At 42.1% G+C, this 17,161-nt stretch overlaps 1 protein-coding gene across 1 annotated transcript in view; it reads left to right on the forward strand.

The window, feature by feature from the left end:
* Positions 1 to 5,879: 5,879 nt before the first annotated feature.
* The window catches only part of SLC30A8 (solute carrier family 30 (zinc transporter), member 8), a 48,108-nt gene continuing 36,826 nt past the window's right edge, over positions 5,880 to 17,161 (forward strand). Inside the window, exon 1 of the mRNA XM_010189201.1 lies at positions 5,880 to 6,049. Coding sequence (XP_010187503.1) covers positions 5,880 to 6,049 — 170 coding nt within the window. The remainder of the gene's footprint in view (positions 6,050 to 17,161) is intronic.

Consider the following 17,161-nt stretch of genomic DNA (forward strand, 5'->3'; position numbering starts at 1 on the left):
GGGCAGAGCCGGGCTCCACACACCCCGCCGCGGCTCCGAACGGCCGGGCCACCGGGCAGCCGGGCCGCAGGGCAGCTCGGGCATCCGGGCCATCAGCTGGCTGGGCCACCAGTCAGCAAGGACACTAGCTGGCCAGGTCACTGGGCACCCAAGCCACTGGACCGACAAAGTCACCAGACAGCCAGGCCACTGGGCAGCCGGGGCACTGGCCCACAGCTACCCTGGAGCAGGCAGCATTGCTCCCTCCTGGCCCCTTGCAGAGGCTCCTGCGGGCAAGACTCCTCAAGGTAAAGCAAAAAAACTGAACATAGTGAGAAAAGATTTGTGGTTTTTCCCGCTGCTAATTCCCCCTTTGTTCACATCTAGCTGTAGACACAGTTATTTATTTGACAGGCTACATTTCCTACGCGTGGTTTAGCTGCTCAGACAGCGAAGAGATGGTGGCAGTGTGAGCTAATGACTAAAGGGGGATGGGAGGGAAGCCATTCTGCAGCCGAATCTTGGCTGCGCAGTGCCTTGGCAATCTTGCGAGGGTTGTTTTTTTTATTTTTCTGTGCCTTTTAAGTAACTCAAGCAACGTCTCAGGTGGCATATTTCACTGATTTAAAAATCTTCACCCAGTGGTTTACACTATTAAGCTTCTTTTGGTTCAAGGCTGTGCATTTTGCACTGCTGTCGAGCACGCCTGCTGGACCATGCTCCCATGGGGTGTGTGCTGCTACAGCGGCCTCAGCACTGCTCCCAGGTGTCACCTCACCCAGGACATCTCCCCGTCAGGCCACCAGAGCCCACAGGTGTCCACAACCCCATCAGTCAAACTGGTCTTGACATTGGAAGCACTTTCCCAGCTCACTTTCCACTCCGAGCATCACTCAGCCTTTCACACATGCACCCTTTTGTGCTCTCATCAGCTTAGCTCCAGGAGCTTTCACATGCCCAAGAGCTTCGCATCTCCTGCAATTTCACCTTGCAATGCGAGGGTGACCTGATAACTCTGCCCCACTTACCAGTGGCACATTGTTTCGTTGCTCCCATTTTAGCACTTGAATTAGAAGTTGGATGAGAAGAGCAGAGATCTTGATCCCCTGCAGTTCCACAAAGTGCCAGGCAAAATGCTGACTGTGATGACAAAGCCTAAAATTTGAGAACATAATTGACATGTGCAATAGGGCTAACTAACTTAAACATAGCTGGAGAATTACTGAATTATCCTTTAGCCATAAAAGAGCCCTCATTTGTCAAAAGCTATCCCATCTCCTCTAAATATGGGAAAACAGTGATAAATAACTGAAACCCTTGCTGAGTTTTTTATGGCAATCAGTGTATCTGTGGCAAGTAGCCCACACAAATGTCTTTCTTTAGACATGATAACAGACTAGTAATCAACAACAATTATCTACTGGCAAAATCTAACAAAATGTTTCAAATATGCACAAAATGAACAGCCTGTTTGCCTAATAGCTGGACTCTGAAACAAGCTCACAATTGCTACGGATAATCACTGTATAACTAACCATTGCAAGTTCAGACTGCACATCTACAAGCTGTAGATTTTACAGTCTGCAAAGGAGTTCTTGGCAGTTTTTACGATAATGGTGATAAAGTACGAAAAACATTTTTTTTCTATCCTGGGAAGCAAAACAACACCCACAATATTGAAAAACAGCAGGAGATGAGCGGGAGCTACAGACAGGGTACAGAACGTTCTTGCCCATGTTTCTTGGTGCAGAGAAATTAAGTTTTGAAGAGACAAGAATAAGGATGGAAAGCCTTGCAAAGCACGGAAGGGCTACAGATACAGTTAAATATCCCTGTCTTTCCTAAGAGAAAATTGCTTCTGCAAATAAAGAGAGGAAATGGATAGGAAAGCACAAAGAATAAGTACACAGTGAATCCACATACCTGTATGGTATTTAGGAGTGTGTGAAAAGCTTTGGGCAGAACACATTACCTTGAGATAAAGCTTGAATTAAAAAAAACCCAACCAAACAAAAACAAAAACCAAAAAACCAATAAAACAACAATGGGAAGGAGGCATGAGAACATTTTTTTCTGAAGACAAATAAGTCTCTGGATAGGTTTTGCATGAAATATCACTCTGTTTCTTATAGGAACAGCTGAAGGGTGAGTCACACATACTGATATCACAAGATATGTGCGTAGGAGGTAAGCCTGGCTCTCCCCTCACACTCTGTGCTTTAATATGAAACATTATTCACCTGCAGCATAATTGCTTTTCCAGTCAGAGTATACAGGTGAATTAACTGTGTGTGTGCATTCTTTCTGCACGGTGCTAAAACAAATAAATGTGAGAAAGGAGAGCTGACCACTAAAACCCTTCTGCCCTTTGGTGGGGTTTGCCTTGGCCATCAGTCATCACCTGTGGTATGGCATGCTGTTCTCCATCCCCAGATCATTGTCAGTGTTGGCACAAGCATTTGTTGACCTTCTGGAGCCAACAGCTGCGGTAGCTGTAAGTTTGTGTCAGCTATGAGCACTTAGTCAAGTGGATTATGAATGTAGGTATATATGTTAGGCAGATTGGATCTCCCTTTGGAAGCCTGTGAAAGAACATCCTTCCTTTTGTGTGATGAGGAATTTGGGTGCTTGTTTCAAAGGACGAGTCCATGAAGTCCATCATAAAGGACTAGTCTCTCAAAGTAAGGCTGACCCCCATGTTAGATTGACTGGATCCTTTATTGCCAACCTGCTACATGACCATGTGAGTTCTCTAGTACTGGATTTCCTCAGTTTTCTTTCCCTCAGTTTGCTTTCTAGAGTAGGAAGCTATATATCATGGCCCATATCATAATTCAGCTTAGTCTGCTTCCTCTGGTCATTATTTCTGTGGCTATCTAATGGCTGGACTTCGACCTCTGTCTGGTGACCTCTGGCTTTTGCCACCAGCATTGTAGGAGAAGAATGCTTCAGCCTCCCCATTCTCCTGGCTTTGGTGTCCTGTTCACATTCCTCTGAGAGGTCTCAGTGAACTACGCCTATCAATTTCACAACTCTCCAGCTTATCCATGCAAGTATCGAGCCTCATGGCTATTCTAGCCAAGACTATTGATGCTTGGTGAACATCCATGGGATGATACTGCCTGCATTGAGACTGAACTGGCTGTGCATATCATATCAGATGTACCATCTCCAATGATTTCTGCTTCCTGATCCTTTTTCTTTAGATAGTATTCTCCAGTTGCTTCATTTTGCAGAAACTCTGGCAGCCCTTGGCTGGAAAAGTGTGTGGTCTCTTGTCAGCTGGGATTTCACAAGTTTGCAAAGGACCATAAAGTACTTTTCTGTTGCTGATGACATGACTCCATGCACACCTGACCTGGTCTGTGCACACTCCTAGGCCATTCAATCCTGAACAACAGAGTATCTCTGTGTGTTAAAATCGGACTATAGTTCAACAAGCACTTAAAGCCAGTGAGCTACTAAAAGAGATTGTATTGTCCCTTCTCATCCCTACTCCATCATTTCTGCCTCCACATTATCTCCTCTGTGCTGGATCACAGCCCCAAGCCATTCAGGTGCATTCAGCTCTGCTTTTTGCTGGCTATGATCAGGGATGTGCCTATTTGTGCCCACAGGTGACCCTGTGGCATCCTGAAGAAACCATCGAGTGATATTGTTTGTCCCCTTTCCTCCAGTCTCTTTTCCCAGGCATTCTGGGCTGTGTGTGTCTCTGTGAGGCATCCAGTGTCATCTCTCTCTGTCCCTCAGAGAACTATGGCATCCAGAGAGGGGTCTTCCTTCTCTCCTTGAAGTGCTTTAGCAAGGAGATAATATGAAAAATGAGAGAAGTGCAATATGAAAATGGGTTTTATTACTGCTCCAACCAATATAATAACCCCTGGGGCTCACTAATGCTGAGTGACTTGAAAAACCTATGCTCTTTCTTTTTTCTGGAGGAAGGTGCCTCAGATCTCTGAGGGGAGAGAAAGAAAATCACTGGCATCAGCCTACACAGAGGGTAGGGAAGCATCTCTATCCTCCCTCCGAGCTCTGGCAATGCACCCTTCTGATGGGAGCTGCCGGTGTCTGGGAGCAGGGGACGGGTGGGCCATTCTCCCGATCATTTAATTCCAAGCCACTTGTAAGTAGCAATCCCTGGACAATGAAGAAAGCCAAAGGTTTCAAGAGCCCACCCAGCTCAGAGCACTTTTTTTTCTGGAAGTTCAGCCCCAGGAGCATAACCTGAGTTTTCTGCAGAGGTTATGCTGACTCTGGAGGCACGGAACCAGTGCAGCACATTTTCAGATTGCACGGTGGCTGCTGCCGATCACTGCTTTTTAATTCAGCAAATGGTGGAAACTCCAGAGTTTCTCACCAGCCATGGAGACATGACCCTTGGAAAGCAGCAGCATGATCTCTTCCACACCATTACTTTTTATTGCGTTCACTGTTATATCTCTGCAAAACAGGGAGAGAAAATACCCACAGAGCTATTTTCATTCTTTGACAGAACAAGTCTGTTGCCCCTCGTGTGTGTAATGTGAAGAACTTCAGTCATTTAGAGCCAAACTGCAGTTGAAAAGGTCACAGTCACTGTGACAGAGTAAATGAAATGTTTAATCCAAATAGAATATCAGCTACAGTAGGAGTGGTGCTCAAAGTCACTTGTGTTTTCTTTTCTTTTCCCTAAAGCTCAGCAGAGTGTGGTACAGCATCAGCCGTAGGCACCCTTAAGTTACAGAGCCCTTCCAGAAAGTACTTTGTTTTTATTTTAAAGGTTGTATAAACTGAATAGCAGATTCTGTCTGCAGAATCCTGCCTCCTCTCTGCAGACTCCACAGGAAGATAAATGGGAGAAAAAGGGGATGCATTTGTGTTGCTTGTATTTATAGTAGCATCAATGGAAGAGCTAATTTTGGTTGGGTTTTCTGTTTTGTTTCAGAGAAGACTGAGTTCTTTGGAAAATGTGAGTTTTTCAAAAAGATTTTTCCCCCAGAGATGTTCAATATGAATGATGAAGACAGTGAAGAGGATATAGGAAATAGCCACAGCCCAGGAATAGCCATAGCCCAGTGATGGGTATGTGGGAGAAGCAGGCGCAAGTTCCTGGGTTTGACTCTCACCAGGGCTCCACAAGTGGTTTACAGGGAACAAAACCATTCTGACTAAAGAGGTTATTTCTGTTCTTTACCAGCTAGGGCCTGTTCAGGCCAGCACTGCTGGAGACCAGCCTGGCCCCGCTCCTGTCCCCATGGCAGGCACTCTGGTATGGACTTGAGCATTCAAGCTTCTCCCTTTCTCCATCTTTATCACAAAGATTTAACTCCATTGCAGCAAAATTCACCATCAGCAGATCTATTTATTTATTCCTGTGTTTGTAAACAGGAATGGAGAATTGTGTCTCCTGTGCTGTGGGGTTGAAACTCAGCACTGTAACGTGTCTCAGGTATGGTCACATCCTGAATTAATTTTGGTGCGTAAAACTATTGTAGGCACTAGATCTAAATGCCAAAGCTTGATTTCACTGCTCATCCCAGCAAAACACATCATCCTAACATATTAAATACCAGCTAAAGACTAACAGGATATGCTGTCCTTTTGAAAAATGTGTTAATTGCATCATGACTGTCTGCCTGACAAAGGAGCCCTGGGAAGCTTCTGCAGCAGTCGTGCTTGCTAAGCTTGCCAGAGCTTTTATTTAAATGACAGCTGGAAGAGCATGAGGTTGAGGGAGCGATGTTCCCTGGGATCAGGCAGAGCTCACTGCACTGGGCTTTGCTGTGGGCTCACTGGTTGGCCAAACTGCCATGAGTCCGTGAGTGACGCAAAGTGCCCACAGGCATACAAAAATTACACTCAAAGATGGGTCACCAAGGAAAAATAGGTGGGTGGAGTGGTAGCCTATATAAAATGAAAATATGCCTAACACAGAATTCAGATGCAAATCAGAGGATGACAAAGAAGAGATTGCTGCTGCTGTCCATGTGGCATTTAGTAGTGACCTACAGAGCGCCCAGACAGGTGCTGGCTCATTTGGATCCTGCGTGGCCCTCTCTGTGCCTGTTGGCATGGGTGATGTATGGGCTAGGTAAGTTCTTGGCAGCCCCTAAAGGCTTCGCTCTGAGTCTGCACAGCCCAACGCTGGCCTACCCTGGTTCGTGCTCACAGTGGGCTCAGGGAAGGCAAACAGGCTGTGACTCAGCAGAGGTACAGGACCTCCGTGATACCTGGATGAGATGTCGTGAGTTTCAACAAACTGCCTGAGCCTGAAGGTTGCTGCCTGAGCCCGTAACCAAGCATGTGAGGGCACAGCCTGCAGCCCAGGGTCCAGCTCCACGGGAGCATCCGTGAAAACAGCAGAAGGGAGGGCTCTGCTTCCTTTGGCTTCTTAAACTTCTCAAATTGGCTTTGTGGCTCAATACAAACCTCTCTGATTTTAACACTGGCTGGTTATCCATGCTGCTCATTTTTGACATGCTGAGGCTGTACATTTCCTGGAAAAAAATTACTGAGGGAAGCAGAGCTGCAGAAGGAATTTGGAGGTTTAGTGGTTCGCACACAAAAAGCCCTCTTCTCCCAGTCATGCCTGCCAAGTTCCCGGTTTCAACCTCTGATGACTTTACTATTAAATTAGAGCCATTGAAGCGGATCTTGAATTGGTGCTCCCAAAGACAACAGCAGTTGCTTTGCTGAATGGCAGGCGTCCTAATGGCAGTTACAGCAATCACAGGAACAGCAAGATCTCTCTGTTGTCTCTTTGTGGGTGTCATCTTGATTTAGGCTCCAAATGTCACTGCTGCGGAGGGTTCCTTGCTTGGTGTTTCTCCCTGCTAATGTACTCATAAAATCAGTTCCTTTCCTTTGCCTTCATGCTACACCTATTTCAGAACCTCCCAGCTATAACTAGATTTTGTGTGTACTGTATTTATGTGTGACTTTTTTATACTCAAGCTTGTTGGCTTGAGTATAAAAAGAGCTCTGGTGCAATTGTGAATTTTTAACATGTGTTTTGTATGGGACCACTCAGAGCAGAGAATATGGGGAAATAGAGGGCTCAGATAATGAACCCCAAGTGTGGGAGTGTGTAAGGAGCCAGAAAGATCTTGTAATTAAACAGCATGGGGAAATAGTCCAAGAAGAGCTGGAGAGCCCTTGGAGCAGCACGGGCAGGTGGAGGCTGCCCAAAGCCTCTGCAATGCGGTGAGCTGCGGCTCTGCCCTGAGCATCCCATACCCACAGCTTGCAATGGGCTTTCCAACATTGGCCATGGCTTTCACCAGCCAAAATCAAACTTTATTAAGGTCACATGTGATTCATCTGCTCTATTCCTTCTTGCTTTGACAGGGCTGGGGGAAGGCTGAAAATAATTTATTACGTGACATACGACCTGTTGGCTATGGACTTCTCTATTCCCATGGGTATCTCCTGATCAGCCATGTTCAATCAGTGCAAATCCTTCTGAAAGTCCCTAAATGCTGTTTGGATGCTGTTCCTCATTTTTCTGAGCATCTCTGTCACTGCATACCAGTGTCACTGCCTACTTACTGCCACAGTGTCACTGCCCTGTGATGAAACAGATGCTGTTACAGCACACCTTCAAGGTTAGGAAAACATCTTCTTCTCTGCTGTTCCTGTGTATACCTGCAGCTCTCCCTAGGACTTTGATTCCTAAATACAAAGCAAGATATATATATATATATATAGATATACATTTACTTCTTCTTGATGTGACACATGCTTGGAAATATTCATCATTCTGCTGATCTTACACAAGCCAAAAATGGACTGGCTGCAAATCACAAGTAGAAATACAGCTGCAAGGTATGCACAAGGCTATGTTATATGATAGCATGGCAAATGTATTTGAAAGAACATTCACTGGCCACCATTCAACCCCTTTTAGCTGCTGTCCCACAGAAGTGATATTGGTCCCTCTTGTGCTGTAGAAAATGAGTAAATTCTGACCATCTCCAGCAGCCTCACAGCCTTCAGCTCACATTTCACCCTCTGGTATTTGGGTTTATTTTTACTTTTCTGTAAAGCCCTGAATAGCAGACAGATAAATACTGGATGCAGCGTTGCTTGGACAACTGCACACACGCCTGGGACAAGCTGTACCCTGCTACTTACCACCTGCGTGATGGTGGCTATGTCACTGTGGTTTTTCTATGCTTCTGTTTCTTCAAAAGTTATTACTTCCTTAGCTAAGTGGTTTGGAGTGTAGTGATATAAATGGGGGAAAAAGCAGGATTCAAGTAAATTGGGAGTTGTGGTTAAACTGGAGGTTGTGCATCAAAAAAATGCAAAACTGTCTTTGCATCAAATTAGCCAAAGCAAGTGTTGTGTGAGGTACATTATGAGTAACAGCAATATAGAAAGCAGAAGAAATCCCTATGTGATGGATGTGTGTGAGCAATCTGTCCTCGAGTAAAGCTTTCCCAGGAAAGTCTCTGAGTCAGTGGAAGGCCAGAGCTCTGTAATTATGTTGTTACCATTCATAAAAAAGGAACAAGTGCTGAACCTAGAGCTTTGATACTGTTTGAGGGTCTAGTTTATAGACTTAGGGAAAATGAACGCAGTAAATAGCATTTTTGCATCTCAAATAAGAAATCCACAGTCCTTTATTGTAACAGCCTGTAAGTAATGGCATTATATTAGTTCTGCTGTGCAAAATGCCAGTCTTTTGTAAGTCGACATAGTTTCCTTCCTTAGAGCAGGAACTTTGCTGTGTACTCAGGTAAAGCCTATCTCCAGACTGGCATTTAATTTGGGAGCCTTCAGCCAAACATCTCCCCCAAAACAGTTCTGGATTTGCTTAAAACTAAAGTTGTCTGTACTTTCCTCAAGAAAATAATACATTTCAGAGGTTGTTTTGTCACAGATTGGTATTTACTTTCCTTAGTCTTCCTGATGAAATAGAAGTCAGTGGTAAATGTGTGCCTTTGGGAGAGCCTTCGAGTCCATCTGTCTCCACTGACAATGATGCTTGGTCTCATGAGGTGTAACTTTTGGATGCCAAAGTCAGAGCAGAACACGACCACACTCTTTACAGCAGGGACCCTGATGAGTCAAGTACCAAAACTGAATTTCAGTAGGGAATTCTCTTTGAGTCTTGGTTTGTGTGGGTGTTGCTCAGATATGAGAGTAGGTCAAGGTATAAACTCTAAAATATGCAATAGGGATGAAAACATCTGTATATGCTAGATAAGAAAATTTATTCATTACTAGGCAGTAACTTTCCTGTAAATTGCCAACCTAACATCTGACAGAGCAGTATGAGCTATCATACTAATAGAAACATGTCATAAACACTGTTGCTTTAGCAATGTTGCCTACTTTTTCCAGATCTTTTCCATTTTCTCCGTAGTTTCTCTCCAATCAATATCAGTGGTAGACCTGGTCTGAAAACTGTGTTTTTGTTGTTGTTCTCTAGGAAACAGTGATTTTTCTGGCATTATTCTCAATTCCAAACAAAAACTAAGAGCCAGCATGGTGAAACTTTCTATTCAGTAAAACTTCATATAGGTTGAGTCAAAACAACAAAATCTTTTTATTGTTATAATGTCATGTATTAGAAAAAGTACATTTCCTACAATGCACAATATCTCATTTATTGAATAAAACTGGAACATAAATGCAAAAAGCATTTTGACACTGTTAGAACAAGCCAGCTGGACTTCTTCCCTTTGAAAAATGCTATCAAACTGTACTCTCAAAATTTAATACAACTGCATTTTCCAATTGAAGAACTGATCCATCAGCTGGCTTTAGCTTAAAGAGTCTGATCCTGCCAGTAGGAATAGTAAAAATTGACGGCAATCTGACTGGGTTAGAGTTGCAGAGCTTTGGTCAAATTCTTTCTTTAGTTTAAATTTTAGTAGGGTCATTAGTCTCTGAGCCAGGGCCCTGGCTGATGGAAACCAGGAACCAGCCTGACCTCTTTGAGCTCTGCAGTTGTAATGCCAGGATCGGAGCAATCGATTTGCTCAACTCTAGCTTGTGGTCCAGAGAACCTGAGTGTGCTGATCCACAAGCGCTGTGTTGGTGCCCCACAGCAAACACCTTGCCACAATCTGTCACTTATCTTAACCGCAGAAAGAAGATGGTGAAAATCAGATTTCTTTTACTGCTTATGGAAACCAGGAATGGAAGTAAATTATTTACTCAGTAAAGCATCTCCTTTTTTGGCAAACTCTTGTAGTGATCTTTTCTTTCCCCAAAGCCGATATGGATCAAATCCATTGCTTGTTCAGTTGTGGCATCTTTTCTGTCTGGCAAGCCAAAATAATTCTTAAGAGTAGTGTTTTTCCCTTAAAATGGTACAAGCTGGCTTCACACCTAGTTCTGCTTTGAGACCTAACACAGAGCCCTCAGAGCCCTCTTTTTTTCACATTTTAGAGAATGCATAAAACAAAAAACCCCCAAAAACTTTTCCATTAATTCTACCACTGCTGCTCTCCATCTTCCCTCTCTGAAGTAGGATTGATCCTCCCCTGCCCAGGATGCATAATGAGCTCATTGCTCCTGCATCTCTGCTCAGCAAGTTCCTCTGCAAAGACACGACAGGTCAGTGTCCTTGTGTTGTTAATCCATTGAACTAACAACTGAAACCTGGGAGGCTTTTTAGCCAATTATAAGGCAGCAAGTTATTAATGATTAAAGTTATTCAAGCATGACTTTGTATCCCTTGCTTCAACCCCACTCCCTTTTGAACAGTGTCATCATCAGATAAAGAAAAACCATGATATTGAAATGTTCTTGTACTCACAGACTTTGGCAGAAATATAGCAGAAAATCTCATGCTTACCGACTCGCTGTTATGCAGAAGTTGAATTGTTTTGAGAGCAACTTGGTACCTTATAAATGACCCTCACCCGAGACGAATCCAGAGCATTGCCTTGTTATTTTCCAGCATGCTGTTACAGACAAAGAGAAAATGAAATTCATATCCTCAGGGATGAATAGGCACACCAAGGTCAAGGGGTTTGTGGTGCATTTCTCACCTAAAAATTACTATTGCTGTTCACTGAACAGCTCTAGACACCTTCCTACGGCGATCAGATCAGCCTTGTCTAAGCAGTGGGTTGCTCCCACTGTGATGTGACCTGAGTGATGCTCTCCTAACCCCTGAGCATGGTACGCTGGCCAGAAGGGCACACCATCAGGGCCTGGTGGTTTGCTTATCTCTTCAGGTATTTCATGGTTATTCGGAGCTCACAAAGCTTGAACAGCTTCACAGACATTTTAGTTATCGTTTAAGCACATAGTCTTATTTCATGGTGAATTAATTTTTAGGTTTTTCTAGCAGAAGGAAAGCAGCAATCATATATGATCTTCCCACAGCTATTCCAGGCATGTAATGGTTGAAATGCACTTGAAAGAGGAGGTCTCGGGCAATGTGAGTTTTTAAGACACCTTCCCTAAGTTGCAAGATTAGTCTGTGAACTCCCCAGGTAATCAAAGGGAAAAGCATCCTGGGAGCAATTCAGAGCAGAAAGCTAAATTGGACTAAATTTAGGATGTCCGTACTTCTTACCCTTGCCTCCTGCCGGCAGCCCAGTTTCCCAGGCTGACTCTGACTTGAAAATCTCCCTGTCAACTTTTCCTTCTTCAGTGTAACTCACTACAGGTTTTTTTTTCCACCACTATCCAATAACTCTGGGGAGATGACAGGACTTGTGATGCAAAGAATTCCTTTTTTTTTCATGGATCTGCACTACTGGGAGGGAAAATATTATGTAAAGCAACCTAAAGACAGAGAATTCACTACTAACCAGCACCCTGCTCAGATACCTGTCATTACTCAAGCTAGATGGTGGGCATGAGTAACAGTTTTTTAATGCTTCTTTCTTGTTGTTGGGTCTGCAAAGATTCTCACAAAATCCTCCCACATCACAGAGGGAGAAATGCTCCTGATGTTTTATCTGTATTACAGAAATAAAAATCAACACAAGGCATAAAGCTTTGAAGTTGGATTTTACCTGTGGCACATCCACGTCTGGCCAAACCAAGCAAAACAAAACAGAACTGCAGGGAAGCATCTGCCACTTCTCCCTTATTCCGATGTGTCCCATAAGCAAACCTGATAAGTAGCTTCTGCAAAAGACTGTTTGAAATAAGACATTTTAATGAAATGCCATGGAAAGTGATAGAAGTAGAAGTAATTCTTAATGCAGAGATCTCTTTTGTTCTATTATGCATTGATGAGGGAATTTGCATGATCATTAGGGGATGACTGAAGTTTGGAATCTTTTTAATGAATATTACATTCCCATCTATTAATGGGAGGAATGACATTAAATTCTTCTTGTAGCAAATTTCTGCCATCTGTGTAACTTTTCCCTAGAGCATTAGTAGGAATTAAGTCAAAGAAATAGTGCACGTAAATAGTGCAAATTAAGGAATTTGAGCAGAGTACAAAAACAGACCTAATCAGGTTTCCATGTAACTGGTACCCTCTCTTTGGCAGTTTTATTTTTTGGGTTTTTTGTTTTGTTTTGACTTTTTTTTTGTTTTGCAAATTGCCATATACTTCATAAAGTTCAACTGACCTGTCTTCACATTCTTTTTGTTTCTGCCTTTCTGAAGTACCATCCAACATGCAAACTTCTTCTGTTATATTTGCTGAAGCATATTTGACAGAAAAGCTGGCATGGGTAGGTAGAGTAAAGAAATCTTGTCACTTCTGCAAGAGGTTTCTACTTCTTTGGCTCCATAATTTTCCAGTATTTCTATAGATTAATGAAAGTATGTCCAGATAGACTGCTCGCCTAGTTTTCAAGAGCATGGTTATAGTTTCAACAAGAATTTCATGTATATGAAAGAAACACACATTTATTTCTTAACTGAAATATGTATTTTAAAAAGATAACTGGTCTTGATTAAGAAGGGACTGAGCAACAAGTACTTAATCATAGCATGTACCAACTAGAACTGTTTAGAAAATGTTTCCCTTCCCTTTAATTATTTTGAATCCTGAAATCTTTGTAATATCTTCTCAGAGTGCTTCTGAAAGCAGCTGCCCATACAGAACGTGTGATTTGCTCAAACTCACCACACTCAGATCTGCTTAATTGACATCTTTCTTGTTACACTTCCCTCTCAATTTTAATTAAGAAACTATATACATCAGAAAAACTTTTTGCAAAAGAGCATAATGAGAGATTGAATCTTCATGACAACAGGACAACATGCCAGTAGTAAGTTGAACGACAAAGACACTGAACAGCATATTTGTACTGAAAATTAGTCTTTGGCTAAAAATTGAGTGCTTTGAGTATCAGATGATTATTAATGGAAAACAACATTTCTACAGAGAAAACTTTTTCTTTGCAAAGTCATTTATTTAGAAAACAAATGAATTGCTGTATTTTCAGTAGTTTTAACTGGCAGTTTAATTAATTCTTCAATTTATTTTTAAACTTCAGTCTTTAGCCATTTGATATTGCTGTTAAGGAATGACCTGCTATTTCTTTAGAAAACTTGCTATTATCTGATAAAATTCTCTTATAGATATTTTTAACCATTCTGCAATATTCTTTGGTTTTCAAAGGCTAAGTAAGTTCACCTCCTTTGGTTTTCTCTCTCCGGGTCACAAATCCTTCCTACAGTTCCCTCTGAATTATTTTTAACTTTCAGAATTCCTTATGGACTGTTTTCTAGAAGAGTTTTTAAAAACTTGTCTTTCCCTTTCAAGCATACTTCTAACACACTCTTCCCATGTCATTGTGCAGGTTTAAGAAGAAGACAATACATCTGACTACTTACTTAAAGTGACTCACCACCCTCTCATGCACCAGAAGCAACTGTCCTCCTAATGTCTAATGTCAAAACTTCACTGAGCCTGTCTGTCCCTTGGACCTCTGAAAATGTCTGAAGTTTCAAATCCTTGCTATTGAAAGGATCAGAGCTAAGCAGGAGCGTGAAGCAGGTTTACCAGGTCCTCATCAATATGTATTATGGTGGAGAGCAGACAGTGTTCCTCAGACAACAGAAGAGTGTGGGTGCATGAAGCTCACATCAGTCATAGCATGGCCAAGAGACCTGTGAACGTTGCCTGAAAATGCACTGCACATTCCTACAGAACACATTTTTCATCTCTTTGGCTGCTCTCCATCTTCTGGAGACGAAAGAGAAAGCAGTGAGCTTTTCATGACCTTGCTTTTCCTGATTCATGGAGCAGCCATGGCTCCCAGTGGAGATTTGCTACTTACCAAACCCAGAGTGCTTTATGCAGGCATTGCATAAATGCACACATTGGCTCACCACTACATTAAGGAGAAACGTGCTTGTATGGCAGGGTCAGATGAGAGAGGCCATTTTTTCTGGAAAAGCATTCATAAACTGAGAACGATGACTGCTGAGATACTAGTTTCAATGCTCCTACCACAAAAACCTTCTGGGAAGAAAAGGTGAGGAGACCTTTCCTTCAGATGTTGTTCCTGAACTAGATGTGGGAGAATTGGTCACTGTGACCTCTTCCTCCAGGAAAGAAATTAAGCATCAAGTCAAGTAAAGGAAATGGGTGTTGTCTTCTTCCTTCCTCTGACAGAGAATGCTGAAGCCGCTAGTATGATTTCTGACAAGACAACCTCAACAGCCCATGCCAATGGAGAGCTGGTTGACTGCAACTTCTCTTCTCTGGTGGAGAAAAGAGCCTGGGTGAAGTCTGTAACTACAACCAGGCTGAAAGTGAGGACTCCACTGTCTTTGGGAATTTACCAAGGTTTACAGCAGAGCTCAGAAGAAGAAATCAAACTAGAGATGAGAAGAAGATAGTGTTAAAGCAGTAAGAATGGCATGACAACTCAACAAATCCAGTGCATCTCCTCATCTGTCTGAGCCATGACCCAGTAAAGGTTAAGTACTGAATTGTACTGCCAAAATGTTTATTAATCAGAGTAATTATCTGTCTTGCTACTTGCAGGAATCCCAGACATGTCCCTCTTCTATTTCCATGGTAGTAGTTTATGGAAACCACTAAAGATAACAAAGTATTCAATTTAGGCTGAACTGAAGTACCTGAATCATATGTAGCCATCAAAATCAATGAACTAATTTTCAGAGATGCTAATTATCTCTCAGCTCCTATGGGAAAAGGGAGCCCATGGTTGTTTGGAATTTGAATAGACAGTTCCTATTTTTATTTGTCTTGCTCCAGTAAACCTTTATTCACTAAGAATATGTGGGTTGTTAGCTGTTAATTATTAAGCTAACATATTCTGCTAAAGGTGGTCTGCAAACATGCTTTTCCACTTACTGGCGCATCTAATTAAAAAAAAATATTAAGGCTATTTAAAATAACTGTGACTTTGATATTTTATCTAATCTCTGGTTTAACAGAAACAGTCAATATCCTCTCTTTGCATGAGCAGATGAACTGTATATTACCACTCTCATTCTCCAGTCCTATGGCTGGATTTCTTTAGCCACTTCTAAGCTTAACAGCAGTGCTGTCCACATGGAAAGATTTAGTGTCCATAAAGATCCTCCCCATAATCTAGTGCTACAGGGGGAGTCTCTGTCTGCCTCTGAGGAATATGTAATTCTTGCAGACTTATTCACTGATTAAAGGTAACTTAGATTCAGAAATCCTTTGTATGCAGTATGGCCACTCGGCTCAAGACTGAGACACCTAAATTAAGGTGTCTAAACATAAGGGCTTGATTCAGGTGCCTAAACATAGCTGCCTGGTGCTTTTCAAGATGCCCTTGTGAATTCATTCAGATGCTTATTTGACCTTCAGCTGCAAGTCTAGAAGAGCACGAGTCTCCTGTAGGTCCTGTGCTCTATCTGCCAGCTCTGTGTAGATATCTCAGGTAATCTCAAATGGCACTGGACACCTATGTTTATTAATTAAATAGAACCCTAATTACTATTAGACTGAGGGACACAAAGAGAGTCAGTAGAGAGATTCAGCACTCGCCATGGTAGCAGCTGGATCACGCTTACCTCCACTGAGGTACTGACTAAAGCAGAAGTTTAGGCACTGAGCTCACATACAGACATTTACTTGCATACACCTAATTTTACATGTCTTTATCCCAATATGAGGCTGACCCATGAAGTCCTTGTTATAACAAAGGATGAATTCAGAAATGGGAGGCAAAACACATGAAAAGGTGGAAACCTCTGTGCAGACGCCTTTGTGAGGGTCTCACCAACTGACACAAATACTGGCCTGTCCTAGTCTCCCTCTGAATGCTCCAGTGGATGCTATGTCTATGGCAAAGGTGACCATGAAAGGGCCATTTTCTCTTTTTACCTTCCAATGTCTGAAATTAAACAGTGCTGCTTCTATGGAAGACTTGTACCAGTGAGCAGCTGTAGTCCAGAGACAATTACAGGTTTTTTCAGGGCTGTCCGGTGCTTTTATTAACAAAATTGGCTTAAGCATCAATCACTGTATTAAAAATAATCTGAACTTGATTGTGACCTTCTGTTTCAATCAGGAATATCTACCATATGCTGGACAGAAAGGCACAATATTGAATGACAAAATATTTGAAAGACTTCCAAAATTCATCTTCCAGTTTCTTACACTACAAAAACCAACTCCCTCCTGCCCCTCAGTGCAATTTTACATGAGGTGTTTAGTAGAAAACAACCTTGAATTGTCTTATGACACTAAGTTCCATTACAATAAATCTCAAGGTGAGAGCAAACAGGAAGATATGTTTCTGAATGACATTATAGTAAGAGATGTTCTTTATAGTCTCTGCTCCACAAAATACACATAATTTTATTGGCAGCATCTCTCTGACAGATGCCGCTACTGTCCTTGTTTAAACTAGCACTAAAACATTAAACGTAACTTGAAAAAACAGTTGTTATCAGAATTTGTATTTAATGAAATACAAAAGTAAACAAAAAATCCAGAAACTAAAAATGAAACTGGAATTTATTAAAATACAAATTCTGTACAAAAGACTGTTCCAAATAGGTGCAAAACAGAATAACTTACAAAAGAAGTGTTAGCTGTGCATGACAAAACCCACTTTCTTTCTTAACCACTCACTGAGTTTAACTTGTTTAATGTCTACTTTTAACACTGTTCTTTAGAAGCACACATTACTACTACTAGAAACAGTTTTCCAAGCCAGTGCCATACCAATAAAATGAAATATCACTAAATAGTTCCTTCATGACAGTCTTCCTTTTAAGAGCAGAGAATTATACCCTATCTGATCTGTCATCTTTA

The sequence above is a fragment of the Mesitornis unicolor genome, unplaced genomic scaffold (assembly GCF_000695765.1).
Source record: "Mesitornis unicolor isolate BGI_N332 unplaced genomic scaffold, ASM69576v1 scaffold18037, whole genome shotgun sequence".
Lineage (NCBI taxonomy): Eukaryota > Metazoa > Chordata > Aves > Mesitornithiformes > Mesitornithidae > Mesitornis > Mesitornis unicolor.